At 41.0% G+C, this 27,613-nt stretch overlaps 4 protein-coding genes across 6 annotated transcripts; 2 read left to right on the forward strand and 2 right to left on the reverse strand.

Moving 5' to 3' along the window:
* Positions 1–400: 400 nt before the first annotated feature.
* Positions 401–5,028, forward strand: sptssb (serine palmitoyltransferase, small subunit B). The gene is made up of 2 exons (XM_069706314.1): positions 401–636; positions 2,195–5,028. Exon 2 carries the CDS (start codon positions 2,203–2,205, stop codon positions 2,443–2,445), a length of 243 nt encoding a protein of 80 aa, XP_069562415.1. The 5' UTR covers positions 401–636; positions 2,195–2,202; the 3' UTR covers positions 2,446–5,028.
* A 7,675-nt stretch (positions 5,029–12,703) lies between these two features.
* otol1b (otolin 1b) lies at positions 12,704–15,353 on the forward strand. The gene is made up of 4 exons (XM_069706318.1): positions 12,704–13,100; positions 13,197–13,286; positions 13,846–13,917; positions 14,004–15,353. The coding sequence occupies exons 1-4, from the start codon at positions 12,704–12,706 to the stop codon at positions 14,900–14,902; spliced, it is 1,458 nt and encodes a 485-aa protein (XP_069562419.1). The 3' UTR covers positions 14,903–15,353.
* A 1,027-nt stretch (positions 15,354–16,380) lies between these two features.
* LOC138625419 (high affinity immunoglobulin gamma Fc receptor I-like) lies at positions 16,381–18,882 on the reverse strand. 2 transcript variants are annotated; one of them, XM_069706320.1, is made up of 6 exons: positions 18,835–18,882; positions 18,686–18,721; positions 18,194–18,484; positions 17,696–17,968; positions 16,965–17,237; positions 16,381–16,844 (listed from the first exon to the last, which is right to left on the reverse strand). In XM_069706320.1, the coding sequence occupies exons 1-6, from the start codon at positions 18,857–18,859 to the stop codon at positions 16,642–16,644; spliced, it is 1,101 nt and encodes a 366-aa protein (XP_069562421.1). In that variant the 5' UTR covers positions 18,860–18,882; the 3' UTR covers positions 16,381–16,641. The 2 variants fall into 2 exon arrangements, with proteins under 2 accessions (XP_069562421.1, XP_069562422.1); XM_069706321.1 differs by having other exon boundaries at positions 16,653–16,807.
* A 1,005-nt stretch (positions 18,883–19,887) lies between these two features.
* rabgef1l (RAB guanine nucleotide exchange factor (GEF) 1, like) lies at positions 19,888–26,977 on the reverse strand. Of its 2 annotated transcripts, none has more exons than XM_069706316.1 (9): positions 26,859–26,977; positions 25,970–26,166; positions 25,655–25,827; positions 25,048–25,226; positions 24,686–24,767; positions 24,440–24,572; positions 24,253–24,344; positions 23,892–24,148; positions 19,888–22,599 (listed from the first exon to the last, which is right to left on the reverse strand). In XM_069706316.1, exons 2-9 carry the CDS (start codon positions 26,140–26,142, stop codon positions 22,168–22,170), a joined length of 1,521 nt encoding a protein of 506 aa, XP_069562417.1. In that variant the 5' UTR covers positions 26,143–26,166; positions 26,859–26,977; the 3' UTR covers positions 19,888–22,167. The 2 variants fall into 2 exon arrangements, with proteins under 2 accessions (XP_069562417.1, XP_069562416.1); XM_069706315.1 differs by having other exon boundaries at positions 25,970–26,169.
* Between the last annotated feature and the right edge of the window lie 636 nt (positions 26,978–27,613).

Below are 27,613 nucleotides of genomic sequence, written 5' to 3' on the forward strand. Positions count from 1 at the left end.
ATTTTATTGATATTTCTTCTTCAGTTCTATCGCAAGGGGGGGGGGGGGATGCAGAAAAGCAGGGCTGTTTGTGAATTATAAGGTGACTCTAAACTGATCCGAAATTTTGTTCCCCTCAGTGTATGATTTCACATTCTTTGATATTTGGTTTCCTTATAAAGTCATGTAAACTCCGACGTCCTGGGGTTGCGGTATACGGGCATGTCAGTGTGATGCCTGCGCTGTCTCTCGCTTGTTTTTGCAGCGCCGCCGCTGTGCTGTGCACCGACTGCAGAAAGTTTAAACATGCTTCACCGAGCAGCGGGACTTCACCCGGCTGAAATAGAGCTGCGACATATTCACCGAGTCCTGCTGTGCCTCCCGATACATGAACCGTTAAATTCGGGCTGCGGAAACACACGCCGGCCTCTCTGCGTTGTAGTCCTCACGGTCAGTCCACCTGCAGTGTAAGGACAAAGTGGTGGGTGTGGTGCGGTGTCACTCGTGGTCGGCGTGTGCGCCGCATATAGGCCAGTGGCAAACTGGTGAGGCAGCTTTTCGTTCACGCGGAGCAGCAGTGGGGACGCGGGCTGCAGCTCGTCCTCTAATAATCTGTCAGTAGCCTTTATCCAGGGGGATCTCACGTCGGCTGCTGAGGTGAGTAGATATATATAGATTATACAGTCATGCTAATCGATCAAGAGCTGATGCATCCCCTCAAATAAAAAAAAAGAATATATAATCAACCGTTATTATCATACATGCACACAATTTATAGACATTAACACCATTTGGACGGAAAGTACAACTTTTTCTTCAATGATTTCGTGGGCCAGACTTATTAACGGAGATATTTATCGAGACATTTTTAAATTAAAAACATGCCACTTAAATTGTGATTTAAGAATATAACTGTCACAACAACAACAAAAAACTACCAGAATGCGCGTCGCCTGTGGCAACCTTCAGTTTAACAGCCCTACTGTAATATTAAGGAAGATGGTTGGTTTGCATCCTGTGGACAGTAGCTGTCCCGCACTGAAAACGGACGTATTGTTTTTTCCCAATTCTCCCGATTTAAAAAAAAAAAAAAAGACAGGTGAGGATGCCTGCACTTGCAGCGCACCTGTTGGCCCCGCCCCCTACAGTGTTGCAGTTGACTTCTGCGGCTACTTTACTTAACATTAACATACTGCTTTTTTATTTTATTTTTTTGAAGGTGCATTTTGGCTTATCGGTGCCTTATCCTCCGTGGGAGTAGAAAATCGTTTCGGTAGGACCTTCTCATACAGCATTAACTCATTTGTAGCTGTCCCATGTGTAGCAAGTGTGGACAGAAGTGTTCTGAGAAAATAGGTGACAGCCGTTTCATGCCATGTGGGACCCGTGGGTGTAGTTTCAATGGTGTGACTGAGCTTCATGAGGCTGCTTGATTGCACCCTCAGGGCTGTGCTGTGGGTTTGGAAGGCCTTAGAGAGGTGCTCCCAATTCTCCCCACACCTCCTTAGTAATAAACACACAGCCTCAAGGACTATTGTTTTTTTTTAATTTATTTAAGGGATTATTTTCAGATGCAGTTATATGATTGTCCCCAGGATAATGATGCTGACACGGCAAACTATATCTTAATCTGTGCATGGAGACTATTACTGTAAATTATTGAAGCCTATTCTGTAAATCAAACCATTAAATAATGGGGACACTATCGAATATTTTGAACATAACTGTATTCTGTATCGGCCAGTAGAGAGAAATAGTGTTCACATTTCTTTATTAAATTTGTCCATTAAAATCCAATTGTTTTTACAGTTTAATTTAATTGGATGAGGATATAGAGTAACAAAGAACACTTACTCAATACCTGCACTCGACTACAATTTTGAGAAACTGAGGCAAATATTTTGCTGGTTTGCAGATCATGCATTGACATTTACATAATAGGCTATATAATTGTTATAGATCAGATTATCTTTCAGCATAGACAGTGAAACATGAGTAATGATAATTCAATAATGTAATGAAATACTGACAGAGGCCTTACTCCTGCCTTGGTACAAAAACATTTGCTGATAATATTTCTTTACTTCTCCTAAAGTAAAGTTCAGGACTTGTCGTGTAACATTTTTCACCTTGAGTTACTAAACCTTTCCCTCACACCATCTCTTCTCATGGCTTGAATCTGACAACATTCCACCTCCATTTCTCCTCCACTCAGCCTGCAGGATGAACTTCAAGAACTTGAGGGAGTACCTGTCTTGGCTGTACTACCAGTACCTGCTCATCACGGGCATCTATGTCCTGGAGCCCTGGGAAAAATCCATCTTCAACTCCATCCTCTTCTCTGCTATCGCCATGGTGATCTACACCTCATATGTCTTTGTGCCTATCCACGTGCGCCTGGCACTGGAGTTCTTCTCTGGGATCTTTGGTGGCCAACCTGAGAGCACAATGGCACTCATGAACTAAAAGAAGGAAACAGCATGGAGGGAAAAAAGACAACGAATTGATGGAATCAGAATGAGTCCGTAAATCATTTCCTACAACTCAACTCTGTTGCTCCCGGGGCACCCTGAGCCCCATGATCATCCTCAACCCCACTGCAGTCAGTCATCTCAGCTAATCAAGACTGAAACTATGAAGATTTTTAATGGAATGATCTGAAAACTGTGCATTACTTTCACACCGTCCTTGTGAAATGTTGTTTGTCCTATTTGTTTTGACTTTTTGTCATCATATGTCCTGTGTGAGTGCATACCACCTGTGGGTTTTGCATGATAGGGTCATACAGGGGTCGTAGAGTTGCATGCTGTCTCACTACAAAATACTGTTGGACTCTTTTCTTTCTCTCCTGACATTTGAGCTGCAGTCTTTAAAGGACCATTCCAGCGATTTCATTTGTCACGTTCATAAAAACTGGGTATTTGTAGGACAGATGAAAAAGGAAATTATTTTAGTCAAAGCAACCGATGCCCAAACTGAGATTACATCTGGTTGTGTCTAAAATCTCTATTTACTATACAGTGCGCGACAATACCTTTACTATTTAATGGTGTCCAAATTCAGAGTGTAAAATTTCTACACTATATTGTGTCTGCAAAAGTCCCAAAAATTTTATGGAAAAAAAAGTATATTGATGTAAAAACTGTTGTGTGACTTTGCACCTGTCAGTGATGAAGCAAAATGCAAATGGTTGAAGTGTCTGTTGAATAGGGAGATTACTAAAATAGGTGGACGCAGGAATGATTTTAGACAGCCTTGGAGAAGCTTCCTTCAGAAACACAGAAGATATTTCACAACTGGTTTCTGGCTCAGTGGGGATCTTTGTGATAGGTAAACTCAATGTGATGTTTAAAATCGATGGAATGTCCCTTTAAGTATGTGCGTTTATCTGCTGCATCTGTGATGCCATGTTATCGCTGACTGAGTTGCTCTGTGGTAAAAGGGGAGTCGGTGCTCATCCCAAAATTTTTGACATGCACTTAATGCTAGTTGGTGATCTATGGTTTTGTATCAGAACCCCTATCACCTTCTTTAGTTGCCTTTATGCACCGTAATTTAAACTGGCAGGGGACATTGCTCCTTTCATGTAGACATTGTGTAACTGATCTAAAAAGAAGGGGTTGATGGAAAGCTAAGCTATGCAATGAATCTTAAAATGTCACAATCAGGGCTCTGCAGAGTTTGTCCAAAGCCTATATTGACTGATTTAACAGCTAAAGTGAGTAATAAAACAAAATAACGGCATGGATATATGTGCTGAACCCTCTCTGTATCCCCAGTTTTTTTTTTTAACTGTTGGTTTGTGAGGAAGGTGTGCTTAGCACTGAACGTGAGCAAATATTGACGTAACACACCTTTGTGTTTTAGGCTTGGCTGTTCATGCCGTAGCTTTACCGAACAATCTCTTAAGTCAAAGCAGAACTGTTTGATGTCACATGCGAAATGTAAGGCCTGCAGGCGAATTGTCCCAAATGAAGAGTGACGCCTGACTGGCTGAACTGTCTTTCCTGCCTATAGTTGATCTATAGAGAGAGAAGGAGTCAGAGTGGATCTGGTAGCTGTGATGAGCATTGTGCTTAGTTTTATGCTTAAGATCATTCTCTGTCTCAAAAGCTTTAAGGCTTGGAGATACATTGAACACATGAATTGGATATGTTAATACACATTATCTTATTAATGTCAGTACATGAAAGTACTGTGGACAGTCTCTTTAAAGCTAAACATCTAAAAACATCTTATAATTAAATCTAGCCTTTGGTATTTGCAATAACATGCACATACTGATGCAAACTGTTTTCATTACCTGAAATGTAAGATTTTGTTTGTTTTACAGCACAAAGCTAAACAATTTTAGAGATGCTACAGCCTGTGGCTCAGTGAACACAAAATCAATACATTTGAAAGGTTTCATATTCATTTTTTCATATTTAGATTTATTTTTATATATCAGGCTTTATATGTGTAACTTATCTAACCAACAAATCTGAATACTTTCCAGTTTATTGTGTGACTCAGTCTTGTGATTCATTGTGAAACCAGATTTTACAAAATACATTTCTGAGTCACTTAAATTTCTATGATCAAAGAAAAACAACCCAACCATTATAATGTATTATAGTGCTATTCATTCATTTTTCATTATTTGTGCTTTGGGTCAAGGGCTCGCTGGTTACTGTTTAAACCTGATCTCTAAGTTAACTTAATTTATATGAAGTTCTATATTTATATTCACTGGTAAATGCTTGGCTGGTTACAATGTCAATTACCAAACTAACTTTTTGTTGATGATTTATATCTGTGTTCGCTTTTGGCCATAAATAACAAATAATGTGTCCCCTACTTTGTTGCCCCACCTTAAAGTACTTTTATATTGTTCCCAGGTTGTAGCATTTGATTTCACTTTTGATAAGATTTTTGCAGTACTATCAAATATTTCCAGCACCAAGAATGAAGCATTCTCTGAGAAGCATTTTTCACTGTTCCCTAAATGAATGTTTTATTTATACATGATAGCGACACATCACTGCAATTATCAGAAAATAAAGGCATCTGAAAACAGCTGGTCTCTGTCTCAAAGTTTAGAAAATGTATTCATGCAGAATATCAAGTGTTATGCCTTCAGGTAAGCGGACCTTGAAATGGAAGAACAAGCTAAACAAAAGCTTATGGGTACATTTCTGACCCAATAGACTGTACCACATGAAGTGAATTTACACAATAAGAGGTGACCAAACTGGTTTTCCCTTTAAAGCAGGAATTAATGCCCTAGTGCTTTGCTGTCTCTGATGCAGGTACCAGGTGACCTGGCCATTCCTTCAAAGCTCTGGTGACTTGAAGCTGACTTTGTCCACCCTCTTTGTCAGAACAGACATCATTGAACCCATTCTTGGCACAATAGAGTGAGATGAATGAAATTTGTACTGCATGCTTCTGCATTGTGATGAACATGGTTGGTGAATGAGAGAGCTGGAAAGTTTTGGTTGTCTGTTCAGGGACTACCAAGGTAACTTTGCGTTGTATCTGAACACCTCCACCTTGTTGTTGTTAATCTTTACAAGATGTTGGACGCAATGGTTGAAACACTCAGTTATCACCCTGCACACCTGAGCTCATCCCAAAATACAAGCGAAGACCGTTCCTTTTGTCCCCTCCTCTGCCCCCCCTTAATCTCTGTTCCTTTTTTCTTATTTTTGTAATTTTTTTTTAACTTAATTTCCTCTCCTCTCACTTCTCGTAAAAAAAACGTGGCAAAGCATTTTCCCATGCCATGCTGTCTAGTGTTTTGCTGCCTCATCGTCTTTCAAACTGTTTGAAACTGTTCTGTTTACACTACACATGTTAATTTGTATCCCATGAAGGAAGAGGTTAGAGGTCATCCCCCGAATGACAAGGTATAAACAAAGTTATCTACAGACTAAAGTGCTCCCATAACACTCCGATGGCTGGTGTATTGTTTCTGAAGTGTTTACATGCGGCTTGTAACTGAATTTAACCCAATTAAAAGAAGAGGAAATCCTGGCAACGGTCAGGTACACAGACAGAGAGGTACATGACACCGAGAAGAACACACACACACACACACACACACACACACACACACACACACACACACACACACACACACACACACACACACACACACACACACACACACACACACACACACACACACACCACACAAGGTTTCCGTTTACAAGGAAACCCCAGATAGTGTTCAAATATTAATGTTATCAGCAACATTGGATAACACCTTCCACTCAAGTCACGCACACACACACGCACACACACATGCGCACACACACACGCGCACACACACACACACACACACACACACACACACACACACACACACACACACACACACACACACACACACACACACACACACACACACACACACACACACACACACACAGCTTAAGTCCTGCTATAGGTGCTATTGTTCAGCTTTACACTCCCACGTGTGTGAGCCATTGCAGTGAATGTCTCCATAGAAATAACCAAAGACTCCCACTTAGCTACAATCTATGACGGATGGCTAACAAGACACAGACATACTTGGACACACACAGAGCTTGTACATGAATTAAGTTTGTTACACTTGATATACACTTGATATACTTGATATACTCTTCTATTTTTTTCTCTATTTTTTTGTTTAATTTATAATTTTTTTTATTTAAGTACATAGCACGAAGACATGTAACATACTCCATATGACCAATACACTGATTTGCAATGCTGTCACCAGATGGGCTATCAAAGGATATAAAATTAAAAAAGAAAAGAAATGCAAAACAACAGGACACATGCAGTGCACAAAACATTTACACTTTTATATCCCATTTGTGCTGTTGTCAGACGTTCCTGTGCCAAGAATAAAGACTTCCCTCTAAGAAGGTGGGCATCATCCCGTTATTTCTCTCCAAAAAGTGTGTTCCATGTAATTCACCACATGATCACCTGTCACCGCAAATTGTTGTCTTGATTTTTCTTTTGATTAGGTTTTAAGGCTCAGAGATGCCATACATTGAACACATGAATTGGATATGTTAATACACATTATCTTATTAATGTCAGTACATGAAAGTACTGTGGACAGTCTCTTTAAAGCTAAACATCTAAAAACATCTTATAATTAAATCTAGCCTTTGGTATTTGCAATAACATGCACATACTGCTGCAAACTGTTTTCATTACTTGAAATGTAAGATTTTGTTTGTTTTACAGCACAAAGCCAAACAATTTTAGAGATGCTACAGCCTGTGGCTCAGTGAACACAAAATCAATACATTTTATATAAATGTTTTCATATTTAGATTTATTTTTATATATCAGGCTTTATATGTGTAACTTATCTAACCAACAAATCTGAATACTTTCCAGTTTATTGTGTGACTCAGTCTTGTGATTCATTGTGAAACCAGATTTTACAAAATACATTTCTGAGTCACTTAAGTTTCTATGATCAAAGAAAAACAACCCAACCATTATAATGTATTATAGTGCTATTAGTTTTGAAGGCACGGTGTTTGCACTGTTGGGTGTGTGTGTGTCTGTGTGTGTCTCAGTGTCTGCTGTTATATATTGTTTTTGTGTGGGGTTTTGGTTCAACACACTTTTTAAACTGTATTTTTTCCTTCTGTGTTGATGTTTTTTGGGATGTTTAACTCAATTTAAATAACTAAATCCAAAGACACTTTGTTAGCCAGACAGTTTTTGTACCAATTTCCCGCCTTTAATAGCTGAAGATCTCATTTTGAATTGAAACTGTCCATATGAGAAAAACAAAGGATTTGAGCACATAGGGGTGAAACATCCACAGAGCAAACGATTAGCATCGATAACATTAGACACAGCAGAACAATTAGAAACATAACATGAGAATATAATCAGTACAGGATCACATCATTATGCTTTGACATTAAATTAATAATTTTTTTTATACATGTCAAAACCCGATTCTTTTCATTGATCTCTGTGCAGTCAAACAAGCTTCATGCTGTGGCATTTAGAAATATTGTGCAATTACTGCCATTCTTTATTGAGCAAAGATGGAGGAGGAAGTCATTTCACAACTGCCAGCTCCACAGTCTATCTCAGTTATCAATCAGTCAATATGAATTTAGGAGTGGCTGCCTGATAAAGACCTGAGTCCAGCAAGGCGTGAAATCATAGAGCTAAACTCTGACATGGTTAATGGACTTTCACTACAAATGTAAACATGTTGTGCTGCTATGCTTGGATAATTGTTAGAGCTGTTGAAGAGCAATGGAGCTTAACAAGGAGACAGTGCTTCCAGATATACTTGTTAGGGCTATATCTTCATCAACATGTGGCTGTAGATTGTAAGGGTTGAAGTTAGGCATAATAGGAGATCAAATATTTTGTGTGCGTAGCCCATTACATGCATTTGTGTTTGTGTCTGATAAAGTTAACAATTTAAATAATTTAAGGTCTACAACAGCAAAGAAGAAAGAAAAAGCCTACCACCAAGTGGTTACACAGAGAAAAAAATGGTTTTCCTCAATGTGGTAAAGATGTGATGACAATTTAAGTTTAAGTTAAATCACCACAAGTCTCTGAGACAGCAGTCTAGTTATGATGGTTTGGTTCTGAAGGTGGTTTTGGTGCTCAATATTCATTGAAAAGAAGGAAATGAATCTGTGTATGCAAGCTGCTGTGAAAGAATGTTTGACTGGGTCCCGAGACTTCTTGCTTAAAAAACACCTATGCGGGAGGGAGACAGAGTTTTACAATTTTCTTTTCCAGCGGATACCAAACCCGTCCGATCTTTACAGGGCTACGGAGTCTGTTGGGTGACCTACAGCCCATCAGGGTTTTGTGCAAATAATCAGCTAAGGACTGAAGATAAGGGCTATTCAGGTGAAGACAAGGTTGATTTTTATTTTATCGATCTTTTTAAGGATATCCTCTGATTTAGGGGCATATGAGGCCAGTTGGTGTGCTGAGTATGGCAGGGTGGGGTTGTAGGTGCTGTGGAGTTAAAGGAGTAAAGACATTGGTCTCTGAGGACTTGTGACTTAAAACATCTTATTGTTTTCTTTCCACATTTCTGTAAATACAGGCATCCCAAAATACTGCTATGACCTTTATTTTTCACCTCATACTAACCAGCAGGACAGCATGAGCCATATGTGCAATATTTACTGACAAAAAAGAAATAAGCCACATAGTGCTTTTTGCTCGCAATGCTTTGTATTAAACACTGGTGTAACAGTGAATAACAGAGTTTTACTGCCCTCTATGGCTGAATGTTTCAATTCTGATGCACCTCTGTTTGATGGACTTTAATCCACCTAAATCACTTAAATGCCCTTGGTCAAATCACTGAGGTTGCCAGGCAACATGCAGTGACTTTTAATGAACTTTAGTGGTGCTGTTGAGCAGATTTTGTTACCTTTGAACAAGGCAGCCCAGCTGTTTCCCCATGTTTCCATTCGTTTTTCCAGATATGGAAGCATTTTTGTTGTTGTTCTTTTTTGTTGGTAATTTAACAGTGTTCATTTATTGTTCAATACACCACAGGAAAGTTGTGAGTGAACAAGATGTATTATGGTCCATGAACACAGCAGCTGCAGTCCTGATGTTGACACATCTGTCCAGCGTCCTCGCCATCGTCCAGTCAGATGTCCACAGCCGGCTCGATGAGAGACGTGGTCCTCTGAAATTCTTTGTTTCGCTGATCTAAGTGATCCACTTCGGCCACATGGGTCGGTCTTCTGGAGCGGCTCAGATGGGAATGACAGCTGGCAGGGATGAGGGCTTATTTTGACCTCTGCCTCATCTTTCTCCTTTTACGCTTCAGCCTGTGCATGTGCTTCTTCCTCCCCTTCGCTCTCATTGTGTGGAGAGATTTCTCGAAGCGCAACGGAAAGAGCTATGGAAGCATTTTTTTTTATTCTTTTCATTTAACTCTCAGTAGAAAGTGCATAAACGTATTTCTCAAAATGTAAAACTATTGCTTTAAGATACAATACTTTTGTTAGTTTAAGAAAATCCCACAAGTTTTATTTTGAATCGAACATTTCCAAATAAGCCCATGTGTAACTCTATAAACGATAAGTAAAAATAGAGCCACTCAATGCAATCTCTCAATAAATGCAAAAAGACCAAAAATTTTCATTTGCTAACACCAATTGATATCATATTACCCTAAATCACAGAGCTCGACATCACGTCACATCCTTGCTTAAATATAAAAATGAATCTTTAGCTCAACTGATCACCTCAACTTTGAACCACCAATAACTACCAGTATAATGAATAAATGTGCATTTCACCACAAACAAGCCTTTCGGCCATCATGTTTGCGCAACCAACTCCAAGTGCATTAGAAACCCTGACATCAGAGAGGCTTGTCAGAGAAAGTGTGGCAGAGAAAAGTGTTTTTGTCCTCGGAGTACATGAGCTGTGTCTTCACTGCCAGCAGTTCTCTTGCCAAAGTCATTAGCTGCTAATTCTGCAGGGTCTAGATTTTCTTTGATAAGATCCCAGCAAAGGACAAAACGCTGTCTATGGCCTTAATTGTGTCTGTGAGCACAGCGGGAGAATAATCATACAGAGTGGTTGGTTGCTTTGTTGGTTACCAAACAAGTCTCTATGTTATTGTCTCACTCTCACCCTCACCCTAACGTACTCCACACACATTCACTGCAGCTTCAAGCTCTCCCTTGCATGAATAGGGTTAACGTAAGGCAATACACCTCCATCCATCCAGGTCATCTTTGGTCCTCTCTCTGCTCTGCTGCACCGGCAGAGTAAGTTAACTCTTCCTTATCCCTCGCTCTATAGTGTGTATGGATGGAGGCTGGGGGCAAGGCCGGTGCCAGCGTTAAATGAACGGACAGGTGAGCAGCGCCGGGGTCCTCTGTGACCAGCTGGGCACTGTAAGCTGACCGCTGCTGTTGTGTGTGGTCTGAATGGAGCTTAGAGGCGATGTTGTTGAGGTCAGGCATGGAGAACCCCAGAGGAACCCCACTCTCTCTCTCTCTCAGGATTCGGCTGCGTATCGTACACTCCATCTGTTTGTCTTTTATGGAGGGGCAGGTTAGGGACACTTTACCTGAGCTGCTGGGAAAAAGGGGAGAAGAAGAGCATGTAAATGTAGGTGAGGAGATAAAAAAAAAAAAAGTGTATGTGAGAAGATAAAAATGGTTTGAATAAACACAACCTCCTTTTTAGTTGCTCTCTCCTCATCCCTCCATCAACCCTCTCTGTTTCCCAAATTTCATTTCCCTTCTTCCTGCTCACTCATAGCTTGTCATAGATCTCTCTGAGGATGTGAGGTCTTTGGCAACTGAGGCATGTCCACTGCTCAAACATTCATTGTCACTGGCAAGTCAAGAGTTTCGACGAGACAGCTACCAGAAAATCACTTTTCTACAAAAAACCCGATGCTATCTTGTTACACTGCAAGAATGAATCATTGTCCAGCCACACAGTATGAATCATAGTTAGCAAACTATGGGGGCTCATTGTGCAAAAAGTCGGTCACAGTGCTCAGGCAAGCATTGAAATCGCACTGATTTGAAGGAACTAAGCTGGTCCCTTCGACAAACAGCTCAAGTTTAGCAGCTGTTGAGTGATTATCAGAGCTCTTTAAGCTAAAGCTTTCCCCTGGATGTTCACCAAGTATCGGTAGATTGTAAATACTGGGCTCCCTGTGCTGTGTGCCAATTTGCAGAACAAGTCATTTTAATTAATTGATGCAACTATTGTCATTAAGGTCAACTTTCAAGATTTTGTGTGGTACTACACAATTAAAGACCTAAAATAAAAGCAGTTTGCACCGTGCTTGCGGCTTCATGCGTAGTAGTGTACAAACACACACTTGAAAAAAGGCTGTTGTAGTGCCCTGGCCTCAGTCACAGACTCCTCTTTGCTTGGCTTTGTCCCACTGTAAGAGCCTGGGTAGTAGGTTGGATGTTGGAGGAATGCCTCCCATATCGGGTGACCCATTGCCCCACGGCCTTTGCTCCCTGCCTAGCTCGCAGCAAGGGAGTGCTTCTGGCGGGCGCTGTATCCCATGTCACAAAGACACCTTTCTACACAACAGGGGTACAGAGAATGGGCCACAGCACAGTGGTTCTCCTTGGGTCAGCTCCAGCCCGCCATAGTGGGATTTCAGACCTCCCCCTGTGCTTCCAACTTGCAAACACCCTCATTGGTGGGGATGTTCTTTCACCTAAAGCTGGCAGAGATATCAGAGAGACCTGGAGCTCCTGCTGCTGCCTCCAAGACACCGCTAGAGAGGATAAATGACCATACCACTTATGCATAACTGGGTGAGTCTTATGAACTTTGCAGAATATATATTCTCAGAAAGATGCATGTCACAGTTCCTTAAAAGACCAATGGTTTATGTTATTTATTTTATAGAACTTGATATTGTGACTAAAAAAAAAAAATGTCAGTTTTCTTTCTAGTTAAACTTTTGAGAGGCTGATGAACTGCCAGAAAGGGGAACCAGACAAATGAAATCAGCTTTGATGTGACAGTCGAATAAGAAAAACAATTCAATGTAGACATGAAAAATATGCACGGAGGCAGTGATATCAGAACTTACTTTGTGAGTGAAATGCTAATCTGCATGTGCTATTTTGTAAACTCTTGTTTTAAAAGCTAAATTAAATGTAAAGAGAAATTTGTTCTGACAAACAGCAGAGTAATGTCTTGATGTGTTCTCAGATCCCAGTCAATCATGAGGATTATCTCCTGTCAGTCGACTCTTGCGGCTGTAACTATGGTTACACTCACTGTGGTGTCCTGCGCTGAAGCCAAGACTACTCAAAAACCAAAGTACCAGTTCACCAAGAAGCCCATCCCTCAGATCACCGTGCACAGCCATCTCACCACCAGTATGCCCAAGACTCACAAGATAGTGACCCCAAACCCTGTGCCGCCGCACCTGCAGCCCACCACAGAGAAGGCCACTTACCCAAATGTCTTTCCACAGTACCACAGTGTAAGCACAGAGCCCCCTGGTGTGGGCCCTGAGAACTACACCCTGGATTACAACGAATGTTACTTTAACTTCTGTGAGTGCTGTCCTCCTGAGAGGGGCCCCAGGGGCCCAAAGGGAGATAGAGGCTTGGCAGGTATCAGACTCACTGATAACATGTAAATATAATAAATTATTTGTTTGGTTACTTTGTTTCAGCATTTTGAACTTCACTTATTTTTTACTTATCTAGGGCCACCAGGTGATAGAGGCCCCGCAGGGGCAGCTGGTTTACCCGGACCACTTGGTGTGAGTGGTCCAATGGGGTTAAAAGGAGGCAGAGGTGAGTATGATATGCTCAAGAAATATTTAAAATAGCTAATTACACACACACAAAAAAAATCCTATTTCATGAATATGACATAACGTATATTACAAAGGACATTATATAACTGAACTTTCTCAATCACAACAAATCCACTTCTTTCTGCATATTTTATGCAAAGTAATACAGGAAATTATAAAGGAAAATATGTGCTACAAATTGTGTTTATATAGATTCAATTTTAGTTTGTACTTAGTAAGGTGAAATACCGTAGAGTTGAAATAATTAATAAGTATAATAGAAATGTTTATTACTTAAAAACTTTGTTTAAGCTTCTTGTTTTACTGATCTTCTGTACTTTAACTTTTCATCTTGTGGCACTGATGTTCAAATTTAGTTTTCAGCTCTTCCCCCCAAAAAAATTCCAAACACAACACACTAATGTTTCCTAAACACTACATTGTACTACTTGAACATACATTTTGCCCTCCTCTCCTTCTAGCCTGCAAATATCTCAATGACACCTAGTAGCACTATTTGAATAAAAAATATTCACCTTATCATATACATTTCTCAGGGGATAAAGGTGACAGAGGAAACATTGGGACAGCCGGGCCATCAGGAGCTCCAGGGAAACCAGGACAAAAAGGTACAACATTTTTTCAGTTATAGGTAAATACTTTTATAATGTTGCCAGACTTCACTGGTTCTGACGTGTTTTTGCTTACCCTACAGGTGATGTCGGCTACAAAGGTGAAAAAGGTCAAATAGGGCTGCAAGGTGCCACAGGGGAAAGTGGGGGGAAAGGAGAACCTGGCCTTAATGGGACTGCTGGTGAGAAAGGCGAACCGGGAAAAGAGGGGCCAGCTGGACCCCCTGGAGTGGCTGTTGAGGTTGGTTCTAAGGGAGACAAGGGGGATAAAGGGGAGTGTGGCTCATTCGGGGAGAGAGGACAGAAAGGTGAACATGGGAATACTGGGGCTCCTGGTATCCCAGGAGCGATGGGAATTCCAGGATTCAATGGCAAGCATGGTGCTCCAGGTCCTGTAGGTGTCAGAGGGGATCAGGGACCACCTGGACCACAAGGAGAACCAGGGGTGAGAGGGCTTCAGGGACCCCAAGGCATAAGAGGGATGCCAGGGCCAAAAGGGGATAGAGGTTACCCTGGGATGAGAGGTGAGCGAGGCATTCGTGGATTCAAAGGAGCGAAGGGATCAGGGGTTCCCCAGAAACGCTCAGCCTTCAGTGTAGGGATCTCTCCAAGAAAGTCCTTCCCGCCTTCTGGCTTCCCGATCCGCTTCGACAAAATCTTCTACAATGAGGAAAACCACTTCAACATCACTTCGAACAGCTTTACGTGTGTTCACCCCGGGGTTTATGTTTTCTCCTTCCACATCACCGTACGTAATCAGCCACTGCGAGCCACACTTGTGGTAAACGGGTCACGGCGAGTGAGGACACGGGACTCTCTGTACGGTCAAGACATCGACCAGGCGTCCACTCTGGTGGTGTTACGGCTAGCAGTGGGTGATCAGGTGTGGATGGAGACGCTAAGAGACTGGAATGGGGCGTATGCCAGCAGTGAGGATGACAGCATCTTCTCTGGGTTTCTGCTTTACTCAGACAAAGCTTGATACTCACCAGTACTATACTGACAATCTCCTCCTCTGCTGTACTGTTCCAACTTGACGATATTGGAACAAAGGCCTAGTATCAGTGGTGCTACACTATACTGTACTTATGAGCTGCTAAAAGCAGCCCTGTACATTTGGTATTGTCAACTAACTTCTTGTTTTACCCTTTACCCTCTAAATAATTTTTTTTTTTTTAAAAACACCTTTTGTTACTGCAAAACATAATTATTTATACAACATTTGGATTCATGCCACCTTCAACCAGTAAATTAGGTAAATTGTCAAATCCTCAAATTTGGTCAGTGAAACATCTTGAGAAAACACTGCCATCTTGATGATTAACGGAAGAAGGAAGCTTGGTATGGCAGCAAAGCGTGTAATACACCCATCAGTCCACTAGAGGATACCATGTCATTGTCACCTTTTGCCTCGCTGAGGTATGAAAAGTGAGGTGCCTCAGGTTTGGGAAACAAAAATCATGTGATTCACAAAAAAATCATGGTTTGGGTTGAATGTGACATGGTGGCAATATCATATGATCCCACGTCTCAAGATTTTCTCCATGTTTACTTTGTCATGAGTTCCTTTGTCGACGGCATAGATTTGTGTACTTTTCAGGCCTCTGCGAGGTAAAACGTGACACTGACACAGTATTCTCTGGTGTATTGTGATAGGTATATTATACACTTTGGCGTGATACCGGGCCAAAGAAGGAATTCAAAAAATATATACTGTGAGAACATGAAGACATAAAAGGGCTAGAAAAATGACAACGGAAAAAACTAAATGAAATGAAAATATCAGAAATGGAACTCTTACAAAGTTATGATACACTACAACAATACAACAACCCCCAAATATTAAATGGTGAAAGGAATAAAGAAGAAAAATAGGAAAATAAAAATACTGCTTTGAAAAATAACATTGTAAAATTTCTAATTATGATTGAAAATATGTAACCTGTGTGATGCTTGTTCATACATTTGAAGACCAAAGCGTAAGTAACAATAATACCAGCAGTAAGACATAACGTGTACAGAAGCTTTTCAATTATAAATCCTGCACAATATACGCACAAAACCCATGATCTCTTATTGATACCTTCAGTAGTTGACCCACTGTTATCCCCGCCTCTTTCAACTCCTCGTACCACCCCGTCTTCCTCGTCTATTTACTCTGGTGTCTGTTGAGCTATTTCTTTCTCACACTTTGACCACTGCTTCCTCTCTCGCTACATTATCACATATGACATATGATCTGTATCCAATTGCAAATAATGAGGCATAGCAAGTACACAGAGAATGTCACTGTGATCTGTTGCTGTATTATTAATGGTATTGTAAATCTGTCAAAAATGACCTGTTCTCCTCTGAAATGGAGAAATATAATATCTGCTGTTATGTTATTAAACTTCTAATATGTAAGAAGTATTGCTGTACAATAGAGTTGTAAAAATAAAATTGTGTTCACTGAAAATAAAGTTCAGTAGTACATACCATTTATCAAATGCTGTATTTGCTTTTAAAATATGGCATCCGTTATTTCCAACACTACTGATCCTGCTGGTTTTCTACAGATGACATCATGAATATGATACTCGGTAATGCGAAAAATTTACATTACACAGCTGATTACATAAATGTGCATTGGCAGTATGATGGCTGAGTATGATTAATATCGGAAAGACATGGTAATATAATGATAATTACTCATTGAGGATCCTTAAGTTCTGCACTGGTCTATAAGGTTTGATAACGTGTCACAAGGGAGTCAGGAGAGTTGTCCTTCTCTGCAGTCTGAAAAACAGCAGGAGCTGCACTGGTGAGCTGGGCTGCCGTTGGCTGAGCTGCAGGAGGCTGGCGGCGGACTAGGGATGACGTTCGGGGAGCTACTGGCGGTTGATATCTTGAATGAGGATGTGGAGGAGTCAGCATCTGTTGTTCTATTTTGTCAGACAAGGAAAACTCGTAAGTTGTGCAACTGCTGAGTTTCACACTTTTAAACATTGAAAGATTTAAAAAGAATTAAAAGAGGATTAGGACTCGCTTTTACAAATAAGTACCTGACTTTTGCCCAAACATTTTGAGCTCACTCTGCCTAAGAAGGTTCAACTCGGGCACCCTGGCCTTGCAGCTGTACTGCCCCGGAGTCTGCCTGGCCAGATAATTGTTCTCAGATGTTGCTACTCCCAGCTTTTTGGAATTCCTGTAGAAATAGTAGTGTATCGGAGGGGCAGGAGCACGAGCGTTGTACTGAAGATGGCAGATGAGCTTCATCACACTATGTTGAGTCACGCTCTGGTCATCAATCTCCAAACGTGGCTGTGTCAGAACCTCTAAGAAAGAACCACAGAAGAGAAAACATTACTGAGCAGTTAGAGATGCTTGTCGGTGAATTTTAAAACAACCAGCCGTTTCTCCCATGTTTCCAATCTTTGTGTTGAGTTAAACTTACGAGCTGCTAGCTGTAGCCTTATGTTTACTATTCTGAGTAGGTGCATTCATTTGTGGTTTTACTGGCAGTTATACAGTTTGAGGGACAGTTTCTTGGCCAGGTACAGTGACTTCCTAAAGTCAATAAAACTCCACCAAGTTACCAAATCAATGCTCTTCGACAGGAAATAGTCCACAACCAAAAACTCTCATTTTTACAGTTTAAAATAATGTGTTAATTAGTGAGCTTTAAAGGTGCTGATAGGCATATTTCACAAATAATCATATGTCTAGTGTCTAACTGATCTGTTAACACCATCCCAATCAAACTTGGTAAAGATAACTAAGTGTATAAACTCACCTAAGATCTGCACATGAGTGTCGACTGAAATGACACTGTGCGTACGTCTGTTCACGTCCCAGGAAGCCCTACACGAGTACATCCCTTGGTCCTCCACGGTCAAGTTGGTCAGGTAGAATTGTGGCACGTGGCCATTTTGTGTCATTAATTCAATGCCATCTTTGTACAAAACAATCTCGTGAAGTGGGGCCCTTCCTCGCAAGCGACACGTCATCCTCAAGGATTCTCCAACAAGGTGGGGTTGAGGAGCGACTTGCAGGATAGCGAACCCCCCTGAACAAAGATCACAGACAAGAAAGTTACCTCTAAATTACATTTCACCGTCTTATATTGGTAAATATGGCCGGTGGCAGCATGTTTCAGAAGTGTTACAGTCCATTGCTAAAAATAGGCGCAGGAGAGGGTTGGGGTTTCCCAAGTACCAGTGTTAACAGGAAGTAAGCAGTCTGACATGCTAATCAAGGAGATTTCTAATTACACAGATTAACAAGGTCTTACCATCCACGTTGATCTCCATAGGTAGACTTTTCATGGTGTATATGTTTCCCACCGCTGTATCCCTCCATCCTTGGCAGTAAAATTTCCCGGTGTCTCTCACGTTGGTGTTCCACAGACTCAATTCCCTGTCAGAATGTGGGAGCTTCTCAGATCCCTTGAACCACAGGTACTTCCAGGAAGTCCTGGTGTCAGCAGGTACGCTGCATATTAGCTGCAGGCTTTCCCCTGAGAAGATCCTCGATTCTTGTGGCACTATGTTGACAGCAGCTCTGTGTGTCGTCACAATGGGAACTATAGAGACAAACACGTCCCAAAAGAATAAAAATCCTCTGTTAAGATTAACAATGTGAATGCTGAACTCCTTTAAATTAAAATAACTTAAAATAAATTTTAAAAAAAACAAAGTCATCTGTACAGCAGAAATATTTATTCTATTATATCTCTGTATATGATTACAGATGTTAAGAGTATGTGATAATATTTGGTACCTACCCTGAGATATTATAAGCTGTGGCAGTGTTGAAAGAACTGAAATAGAAAACAATCAACGACACATGACAATTATTAGCAGATAACAATATTACCAAATGTGACACATCGGATCAGAATGAGATATTGTGAATGACCTGAAGAAAACTCACCCAGGAGGGAAATGACCGCGTCCATCGTGTATGCTGTTTGTAAGAAACAGAAACTGTTGGGAAAACTATTTATTTCTAATAAGAAGGGAAGTGAAAGGGTGTTGTCCGACTTTTAATACACCCCATAATACTTCCCCTTTTCCAAAAATGCTGTTCCCTCATTTGTAACACACTTTTTAATTGTAAACTACATTATGTGTACAATGTACATGTATATAATAGATCTAGTTCAAAATACAATGAAATGAACATGAATAAGCAGCATTTCTTAATCAGAGACGATCAGTTTTCTTTTATTAATGGAAATGATACATTTGTTTTTTGATATTTTATGTTATAGTAGAACTGATGTGGTCGTGTCTCATTTTCTCCTCCTGTTACTGTCAAGATAGCTTTCCATATTTTCAAAGTATATCCTTTTCAGCTTTTTTTTTCCCTTTCTTAAATTCAACATAATTTCTTCTGAGATATGATGTATCTCGGAAATGTTAGAACTAGGGAGGAAAAGGAACTAAAACTAAAAAAAAATTCTTCAGAATTCTGAAGTTCAGAAGAAAACATCACATTTGACAGTACAGGACTGAGACAAATTGAAAGTATATTTTAAACATATCAGCAGTGAGGAGGGGGGCAAAAAAAATGACTCAGTGGACCCATTAATTCCCCATTTCCCCCCAGTGTATTTCTTTTATTTAATCAAATTCATATTGAAGTACAACTTTGAATATTCAGTCTATTATAATTGCACCAGTGATTTTTTTTATTTTTTTGCCCGTATAATCAGCATTAGCACAAATTTTCTCCTTCCATGACCTAAGGTTTATAATGTCTTTGTTTAAAATCTATCAATTAGTTCTATTAATCAATCCTTTTTTCTACATCTGAACTTACTTAAAGAATTCATAAAGAGTGGGTCTGCAAACTTTGTTAATAGTACGATATAGTACTTCCCGTACAATACAGAGTTATTCTGTCAGCTACGCATTTAATACTGACTCTCAAAATTACATGTCTTGCAATTATGTGAAACATGATGAACAGAAACTGCACGAGTAGCATTTTCAATTTTTATTAATCATCACACACCCATAGATGCAAATATACCAATACTGTCCCAATAAGTTACATTTAAATAAAGGACAGTATTGAGTTAATTTCTCCCATATGTTACAATAACAAACCTATAAGGTAACAAAGATGATGTTAAAATACCTGATAAATGGCTTCTGCATACAGTGCAATATGAAGTTATTCAAGCTATAGTTTCAATTTGCATTGAAAACCTTTTTTTCAAACTAAAATTTGACAGCAACTGCACACCGACTATACTGTTGCAAATATTAACAAAATAAATTCAAGTCTAGCTACAAAAGAAGATTTTAGCTCATGAGCAAAGGGGAGAAAAAAAAAATGTGCCTTTCACATTTTTCAAACACAACTTTGCCAAACATTTCCTTCACTGTAAGACAGCCAAATACAAAGACACAGCTCAAATAAATCTGTAACAAACACCGCTCTCACCAATTACCCTTTCATCTGATTACAGCCATCATTTCCTTCACTCTTTATGAAGAGCTTGAAAATCAAACGAAAGAAAAGTGCTTCAAAATAAATTAAGCTGGTTATGCTGATTCTTCTGCACTCATTAAGCAACTATGGAGTGATTTTTTTTTTTTGTATGTCTTGTGTTTACAGGAAAACAGCATCATCTTTGTTTTCTTGTCTATTTAATCCATCAGCTCTAACTGAGCAAACACTATTAATGATTCACCTAAAACTGTTCTTTAGTAGACATGCTTACAACACTCTCTATTCGATCAATAGGATTCATAACACGTCTTCAAGCAATGTTCTTTAACTACTGTAAATATTACAGGATTAATGTCTCCTACTGCATCCAGAAGAATTGATAACCTGCCACTCTATAGAAAAATAAAATCACTTCTGTACATCCAGCTTATGACTGGAATAAGAGGTCTGGCGTGACAACAAGACTACGAGACTTTTCATGGTGACGCCCAACTGGAGGACTTTTTTTTGGATTTATCGACATTAATGGATTATGTCCATGCAACACGGGCGCACATGCACGAACCGCCACACCAGCATGTAACTTTTCTGCCCAGTTTTCTCCGAAGGACGAGACACAAATACTGAATACGGAACGAATCAGAAGCAGAAGTCATTTTTGTGGGGGGAAATTCGGTTTCACAATATTCAGATTTCCCCATTTCCTTTTTTTTTTTTTTTCCAAACCGTAATGTATTGAAAAATTCCTGTTCATTTTTTAGATGCTCCTCAGATATTATTACAGGCTTGGCATGTTCAGTCTGAGTCCCCACTAGTTAATCTACACCTGAAGACATATATGATAAAACGTAAAGACCAAAACCTTGTCTGAAAAGCTTTGAATTAAAACGGACAAATCACATCGAACCATTTATCCTGTCTGCACTACTGTAACAACAATAAAAAAAAAAAAGTCGAGGTACTGACGATGCCTTTGCGGGTGACAAACAGATGTGTCTTGGAAGAGCTTTGAGAGACTCCTTTGCATCGAATGGAGCCAGTGGAGGTGATCCGGGCATCTTGGCAGGATGCCTCCTGGACACCACTCTGTGGAAGGTGTTCCCGTCTGCCTCTGTGTGGCAGAGAGCAGCAGGCGGAGCACGCTGGCGGCTGTATTTCACACAATGTCGGAATGACAATGACTTTCGGGACAAAATGCTTGGAGTGTAACTGGCCTGCGGGACTCCACCTCACCTTGATTGTTAAAGAAACAAGTTTGATGTTTTGGGAAATTAGCTTATTTGCTTTCTTGTGGTAAGTTGAGGATCAATACCGCTTTCTTATTTGTGGGTTGAATATGAAGCAGAAGCCAGGAGACAGTCAGCTTAAAGACCGGTAGGTGGGTGAAACAGCCAGCCTCGCTCCGTCCACGGGTAACAAAACCCACCAGCAAGCGTCTCTGAAGCTCAACATATCTGTCCAAAAACTGAAGCAACATGTCATTTTTACACCTCGGTCTCTGCACAAACTAAAGCAAGAAAAAGCATGTTAACAGACAGCGAAGCTGGCTGCTTCCCTTTCCTGTCAGAAAGTGAATATATGCATTTCCTAAAATGCAAAACTGTTCCTTTAATTCAGTGGTTTGTTTTTAGCTTGTTTTCGGGGCTTCTAAGACAATGGATGGATGGATGGATCAAAGAGGGATGGAGTGGAAATGGGATCTGTATCAGAGGGCTGCTGTGTGTGCAAAGTGTAACAGTTGGGAAAAGGGGGCGGGTGGAGTAAAGCCTCTGGAGGGATTTTTGTCGAGCAGATCTCTTCAAGTCAACCAGCAAACACTTGCGGTTGCAGCGGAGGAGGCAGGAGCTCATTCTCAACATTATCAGAGTCGATTGCTGACGATGCTGCAGACGTTGTCCCGCTCGCTGTGGTTCCAGTGGGGTTTTGAGTTTCAGGTGGAAAGCTCTCCAGGACGCTCTGCACCTTCTGCTCCACTTCATCCGTCCAGTCAATGAGGTCGCTCTCCAGCTGGCGAGCCTTCTCTATGACCCGCTCCTGCCTTTCCCCGAGCCCCGTGAGCAGGTCCAGCCGATTGTGGACCTGACTGAGAGCCGCGCTGCCCGGGGAGCTGGAGGAGGCCCCAGTGGCCTGCGGCCAGTGGGGGGACGCCTGGCCCGACATGTACAGCTCAAACTCCTCGGAGCTGAGGTTCAGAGACTGGCCGTCCAGCTTCTCAATGAAGGCCACCGCGCAGCACTGTGGAGAGGGGACGTGACGGCTCATTACAAGAAAATCTCACTTCTGGATGTCGTCGGTCTGTGGCGTCAGATCCACTTGAAATTCTATTCATTTCACAATTTTCTACCTTTATTGGACAGTTAACAGTGGAGACAGACGGTAAATGAAGGGAGAGAGGGTGTCTGTCGCCTACTGTTTAGGTTATACAGTGACCCCTCGCTATAACGCGGTTCACCTTTCACGGTCTCGCTGCTTCACGGATTTGCATCGTGCATTGTGTTCTGCATTCTGATTGGCTAAACAGTCTTTCCGCTTCTTCTCTACCTGTTTGTCAATAACGTTGCGGTTTAATATGTACACGTACGTAAAACAGCTTGCCAAATTAAAAATAATCGATGGTGGCATGTCGGTTTATAAGAATCTTTTTGCCCAGAAGAAAAAAGAGCGACAACAACTACCGATAACTATGTTCTTCTCTCGAAAAACCACACCTGCACCGCCGGCTTTAGAAGAAAGAACCGCTGCAGAGCGGAGTCAGGATGCAGCAGCTCAGTCAGAAGAGCAGTGAAATACACGAGTCACTATTTGTCCTACTGTACTTTGTATTTGTTTTCATAATCATTTTTCATTTCCTCCCGTTCTAATCCAATGACTCGGGTCGCAGTGGGGCGGTGCCGATCTCAGCAATTTGAAGCCTTCAGTTCGTATTGATGATTAAAATTATTATTTTACAGTACAGTAGTTATTTATAAAAAAAACATTTATACAGTACTTTTATTTGTTAAACAAATGCTTGGGCCTGTAAAAAGGTTTTGTTCTTTGGTTTCAATGTATTATGGAGTATTTCATTGTATAATAATTGTAAAAAATAAAGGTTACTACTTCACGGATTTCGCCTATCACGGTTTCTATTTGGAACGTAACCCCCGCGAAAAACGAGGGTTCACTGTATTAGCTGCCAGCTATCAGCAGTTAAAACTTAAAACCAATGCAGTCTAACACAACAGTTTGAAAGAAATTCCGACTTCATGAAGGCTATCATGGAAATTATTTGTGGAAGCCGTTTTAGAGAGGTGTTGCTTGAACTTTATGATCTCTATGGAGGATGTAGTTTGTGGGGCTGTTGATACTGAATTACACAGGAAGCGGTTTCTGTTATTTAACCCACACTTAGTGATATAAATGGGAGCTACAAAATAAAAGAAACACTTGTCAGTATATCATAATAGAATTTAACAGCGCCCCAAATTCTCAGAAATGATCTCGACTCATACGCTGACAAACCACGTAAATGTAAGAAATGTGCTCACCAGATTAGTGAAGTAGTAACCGTCCTCTCCGGTCATGAGTCTGCTGGGGTTGCAGAAACGGGTGATGTACTGGATGTTGGACTGGAGTCGCGGAGGGTTTGCTTTCAGCACGATGTAGATGAGCGTGGGGAGAAAGTCGTCTGCAGACGCAGCCTCTTTCTTGCTGACTTTGATGCCGTTGAAGATGTGCTTGCTGCAACGAGTAATGCAGGCCAGCTTGTCCTTGGGCACTCGCTTTGAATCCATTTCAATCACGTCTGAAATAAAGCGAGATAAAGGAGGAGATAACGGGGTGTTTATGAGATAACATTTTTGAATCTGTATCATCAGATGTGAAGAATAAGCCAGCAACAAGACTGACCTGTGATGGCTTTGACCACACTGTCAGAGACCTCAGGGATCTCCTCGTCTACAGGAACACACAGCATCTCAATGGTGACCCAGTGCAAGGCTCTGTAATAAAACACAATCAAGACCCCAGTCTAACTATTCTGTGTCTCTTTTTTTAAACCGACTTTAAACATTAGTAATTATTTTTGCTTGCTCACCTGATTCTCTTCTGAATGGCCAGGTCTTTCTTCTCATCGTCTGTGGTTTCAGGACAGAAGACCTCCTTGTAGAGACGAGTCATCATGTACCTCTCTACTTCATCCATAACACTCTCCACATGATCTGAGGAACCTACGAACAGAGGCACAAAGCTATACACTGACAACGCATCGTACATTGTATGATGTTAGTGATACTTAATGCTGACAGCTGATTCTTTTTGAGTGTTAAGAGTGAAGCAGTACCTTTGAACTGAGTCTGGAGGCGTTCCGAGAGGTTCTGGTAGAAGTCCTGCACGCACTCTGACAGCTCATCAGCTCCCATGTCCTGGACAACGAATTCAAATGAACAATTCAGCTGAGATATAATTGGATGTCAGCTTTAAAATAAGCTCACAGTCCAGTGACAGATATCAATCTTGAGCCTAACTAAAACAGTGGCACATTTAAAATATTAAATGGCGGAAAGTAGACGTGTGGTTCAATCGCAATGAATTTGAAAACTATCACCGCTGTCAGTCCTGACTGTGTAATATGAACACACAATTAAAATGAAAGGTGGATTTATGTTCCAATGTTGTGTTTCTAGGTTGTCTGATCTAGTTTACCCTCTTGTAGACCATGCTCTCAGTGAAGGCCCGACACTGTTTGAAGATCTCTCTGCCAGACTTCAGAGGTTTGAGGAAATCAATGAACTCTCGCGTCGCATGGTCGCTGTCCGCAGAGGAATGTCGGCCTGATGAGGAGCTGGGACTTGGGCTCGACTGCGTGTCGAAAGGAGCAGCATCTGGAGGAAGACATTTAATGTTACTTTAATCATCGGTGTAAATGCTTAAAGCATCTTTTTCTACTATTTCTACACCACACGCAGCGGTTGGTGCAATGCGCCGCAGACTAACATCCTATTTAACCTGACTGTGCGCAGGTTAGTGAGCCACAAATCCAGGGAAGTAATTGAACTGAAAACACAAGATTATTGCGCTCAAGTCCGGGTGACGCAGTCTGGTTTTAATTTTCAAATATTTTTTCCAGTAAAAGATGTCAGCGGAACCATTTCCACAAAACGAGGCCAGAGAAACACTTGTTGAGTGCAATCAATGACGAATAAAAAAAAAAAAAAAATTCTCAAATTCCCAACAGTAATTTTCACACTATGAAGAACAGACAGGAGCCTTTCTCGCGGGTGTGCCTGCGGTATCTGCAAACATCATGTACCTTTTTTTGATGGTGTTTTAGTGGATGGAGTAAAAAACTTTGTGACTGTGTTGACTTTGCTGGACTTCTCCTTTGTTTTTCTTTCCTCAAACTTGCTGAACGGTGTGATGGCAGGCTGTGATTGGGTCCTCTGTTGTCTGCTTGCATACGCTTCCTCTTCCTCTCTCTGCAGCCTGTGAGGAAAAAAAAAAAAGAAGAAAAAAAAGACGTTATAGCCGGAGACAATTTTTTTTCAGACGGGACATGAAGCCGACTAAAACAAAGAGGTAAGAGAACAAGAACGCAGCGTTCGTTGAAACGAAGAAACGGGCAAACCTCTCGGCGAGCGCCCAGTCTTCTTGGATCTGTTTTTGCCTGTCTCGCTGATTTTCCTCTCGCCAGCACTTGGAGCACAGGCCCTGCCACGCAGTGTTGCCGTAAAAACCACATCCTTTCGTGCAAAGCAGCTCTGACTGGTCCAGATGAATCCCACGCCGCTGGCTCATCATCCTTCAACAGAGGAAAGGAAAGGACTGCTGTGGGGGAAGGAAGGAAGGAAGGAGGGAAGGAGGGAAGGAGGGGGACACACCAGAAGAAATACATCTTTAAAACAACAAGTAGTCCCAACTTGAGTTTTGTCTTGTGTTAAAAGATCTGGATCCACTATTGTAAAAACAACAACAACAACATCCAGACACCAATTTTCCACAGAACTGAAGTCTTGACTTTCACCCGCTTTACGTGACTGAACGCTGCAGCGGTTTAATTTATCACGGTCCAAAAACGTTATATGAAAACCCGACCGGATCTGTGTGGATTTATTTTGAGGGTGCGGCGAGTTAATTTCAACAACACCGAAGAAAAACGTCTCCCAACATCCGACGATCTCGGTTAGCATTCGCTGGCTAATAGTTAGCAACCGGTTCACACACACACACACACACACACACACACACACGTTTACCGCGTATTCTCTCAAAACAGCAACGGTGACGAATGCTTCGTCATTTCCAACAAACATTTATATTTCTAAAGAGGGTGTCGCACCGCGATGTCTTTGTCAAACTCAACAACAACAACAACAATCAACGAGCTAATCTGCAGCTAGCCGGTGTTTATCAAAGCTAATTACAGAGCTACGTTAGCTCGCACAGGTAACTCGCCAGATGAACGGAACATTAATGACGAGGTCTATTTTGGCGACGTGAATTTTGTGTCAACATACACTCTCATTCGTGTCAACAAGGTCACGTTATCGTCGCTCCCTCTTCAGTTTACATTAGCCAAGCAGCTAGCTTCGTCCCACAGCCATTTTGTCTGACAGCTATTTCTTCTTCGCTGATTTTTTTTTTTTTTTTTCGGTAGGTCAACTTTTATCGCCACCTCGCGTCACCTTGTGATCACTGCATGTTTCTCGACTCACTCGTTGTTGTTGTTTTTTTTTTACATCCAGTAACTCCTGTCATTAAAAACCTGTTGTCTCCTTTAAATTCTGCTTGAGAGTACATTTTAGCACTCAAACTGCACTTACTAAAAATAGTCAGCGACCTCAGACTAAACTCGGATGGAAATAAAGTCGCAATTCTCATCCTCTTAAATTTAAGCACAGCCTTTGATACAACTGACCCTGATATCCTGATCGATTGTTGTGAGAAGTTGGTTGGTCTGTCTGACAGTGTCTTAAACTGGTTCCAAACATCAACAAGGCAGGACGTTTTATGTCAACATTGCAGAGCATGTGTCTAAGAAACATGACAGCTGCTTCAGGTGGTAAAGTTTTGCACTTGTGTAAAAGGTGCTATACAAATAAAATTATTATTAATTAGATAGATAGATAGATAGATAGATAGATAGATAGATAGATAGATAGATAGATAGATAGATAGATAGATAGATAGATAGATAGATAGATAGATAGATAGATAGATAGATAGATAGATAGATAGATAGGGGACATTTTTTCGCTATTACGTTATTATG

This window comes from Brachyistius frenatus, unplaced genomic scaffold (assembly GCF_029030835.1).
Source record: "Brachyistius frenatus isolate BFR_SWC_R1_liver_20210118 unplaced genomic scaffold, ASM2903083v1 Contig_62, whole genome shotgun sequence".
Lineage (NCBI taxonomy): Eukaryota > Metazoa > Chordata > Actinopteri > Embiotocidae > Brachyistius > Brachyistius frenatus.

Bases quoted from the DNA above. Each gene is read 5' to 3' on its own strand.
- sptssb (XM_069706314.1), top strand. From the start codon at position 2,203: ATGAACTTCAAGAACTTGAGGGAGTACCTGTCTTGGCTGTACTACCAG.
- otol1b (XM_069706318.1), top strand. From the start codon at position 12,704: ATGAGGATTATCTCCTGTCAGTCGACTCTTGCGGCTGTAACTATGGTT. The intron at 13,101-13,196 runs GTATCAGACTCA...TTACTTATCTAG, and splicing joins GGGAGATAGAGGCTTGGCAG to GGCCACCAGGTGATAGAGGC. The intron at 13,918-14,003 runs GTACAACATTTT...CTTACCCTACAG, and splicing joins AGGGAAACCAGGACAAAAAG to GTGATGTCGGCTACAAAGGT.
- LOC138625419 (XM_069706320.1), bottom strand. From the start codon at position 18,859: ATGGACGCGGTCATTTCCCTCCTGG. The intron at 17,969-18,193 runs GTAAGACCTTGT...ATCTTTGTTCAG, and splicing joins TATGGAGATCAACGTGGATG to GGGGGTTCGCTATCCTGCAA. The intron at 17,238-17,695 runs GTGAGTTTATAC...GTTCTTTCTTAG, and splicing joins CACTCATGTGCAGATCTTAG to AGGTTCTGACACAGCCACGT.
- rabgef1l (XM_069706316.1), bottom strand. From the start codon at position 26,142: ATGATGAGCCAGCGGCGTGGGATTCATCTGGACCAGTCAGAGCTGCTT. The intron at 25,828-25,969 runs GTTTGCCCGTTT...TTTTCCTCACAG, and splicing joins GACTGGGCGCTCGCCGAGAG to GCTGCAGAGAGAGGAAGAGG. The intron at 24,768-25,047 runs GTAAACTAGATC...TTCGTTGTCCAG, and splicing joins AGAGCATGGTCTACAAGAGG to GACATGGGAGCTGATGAGCT.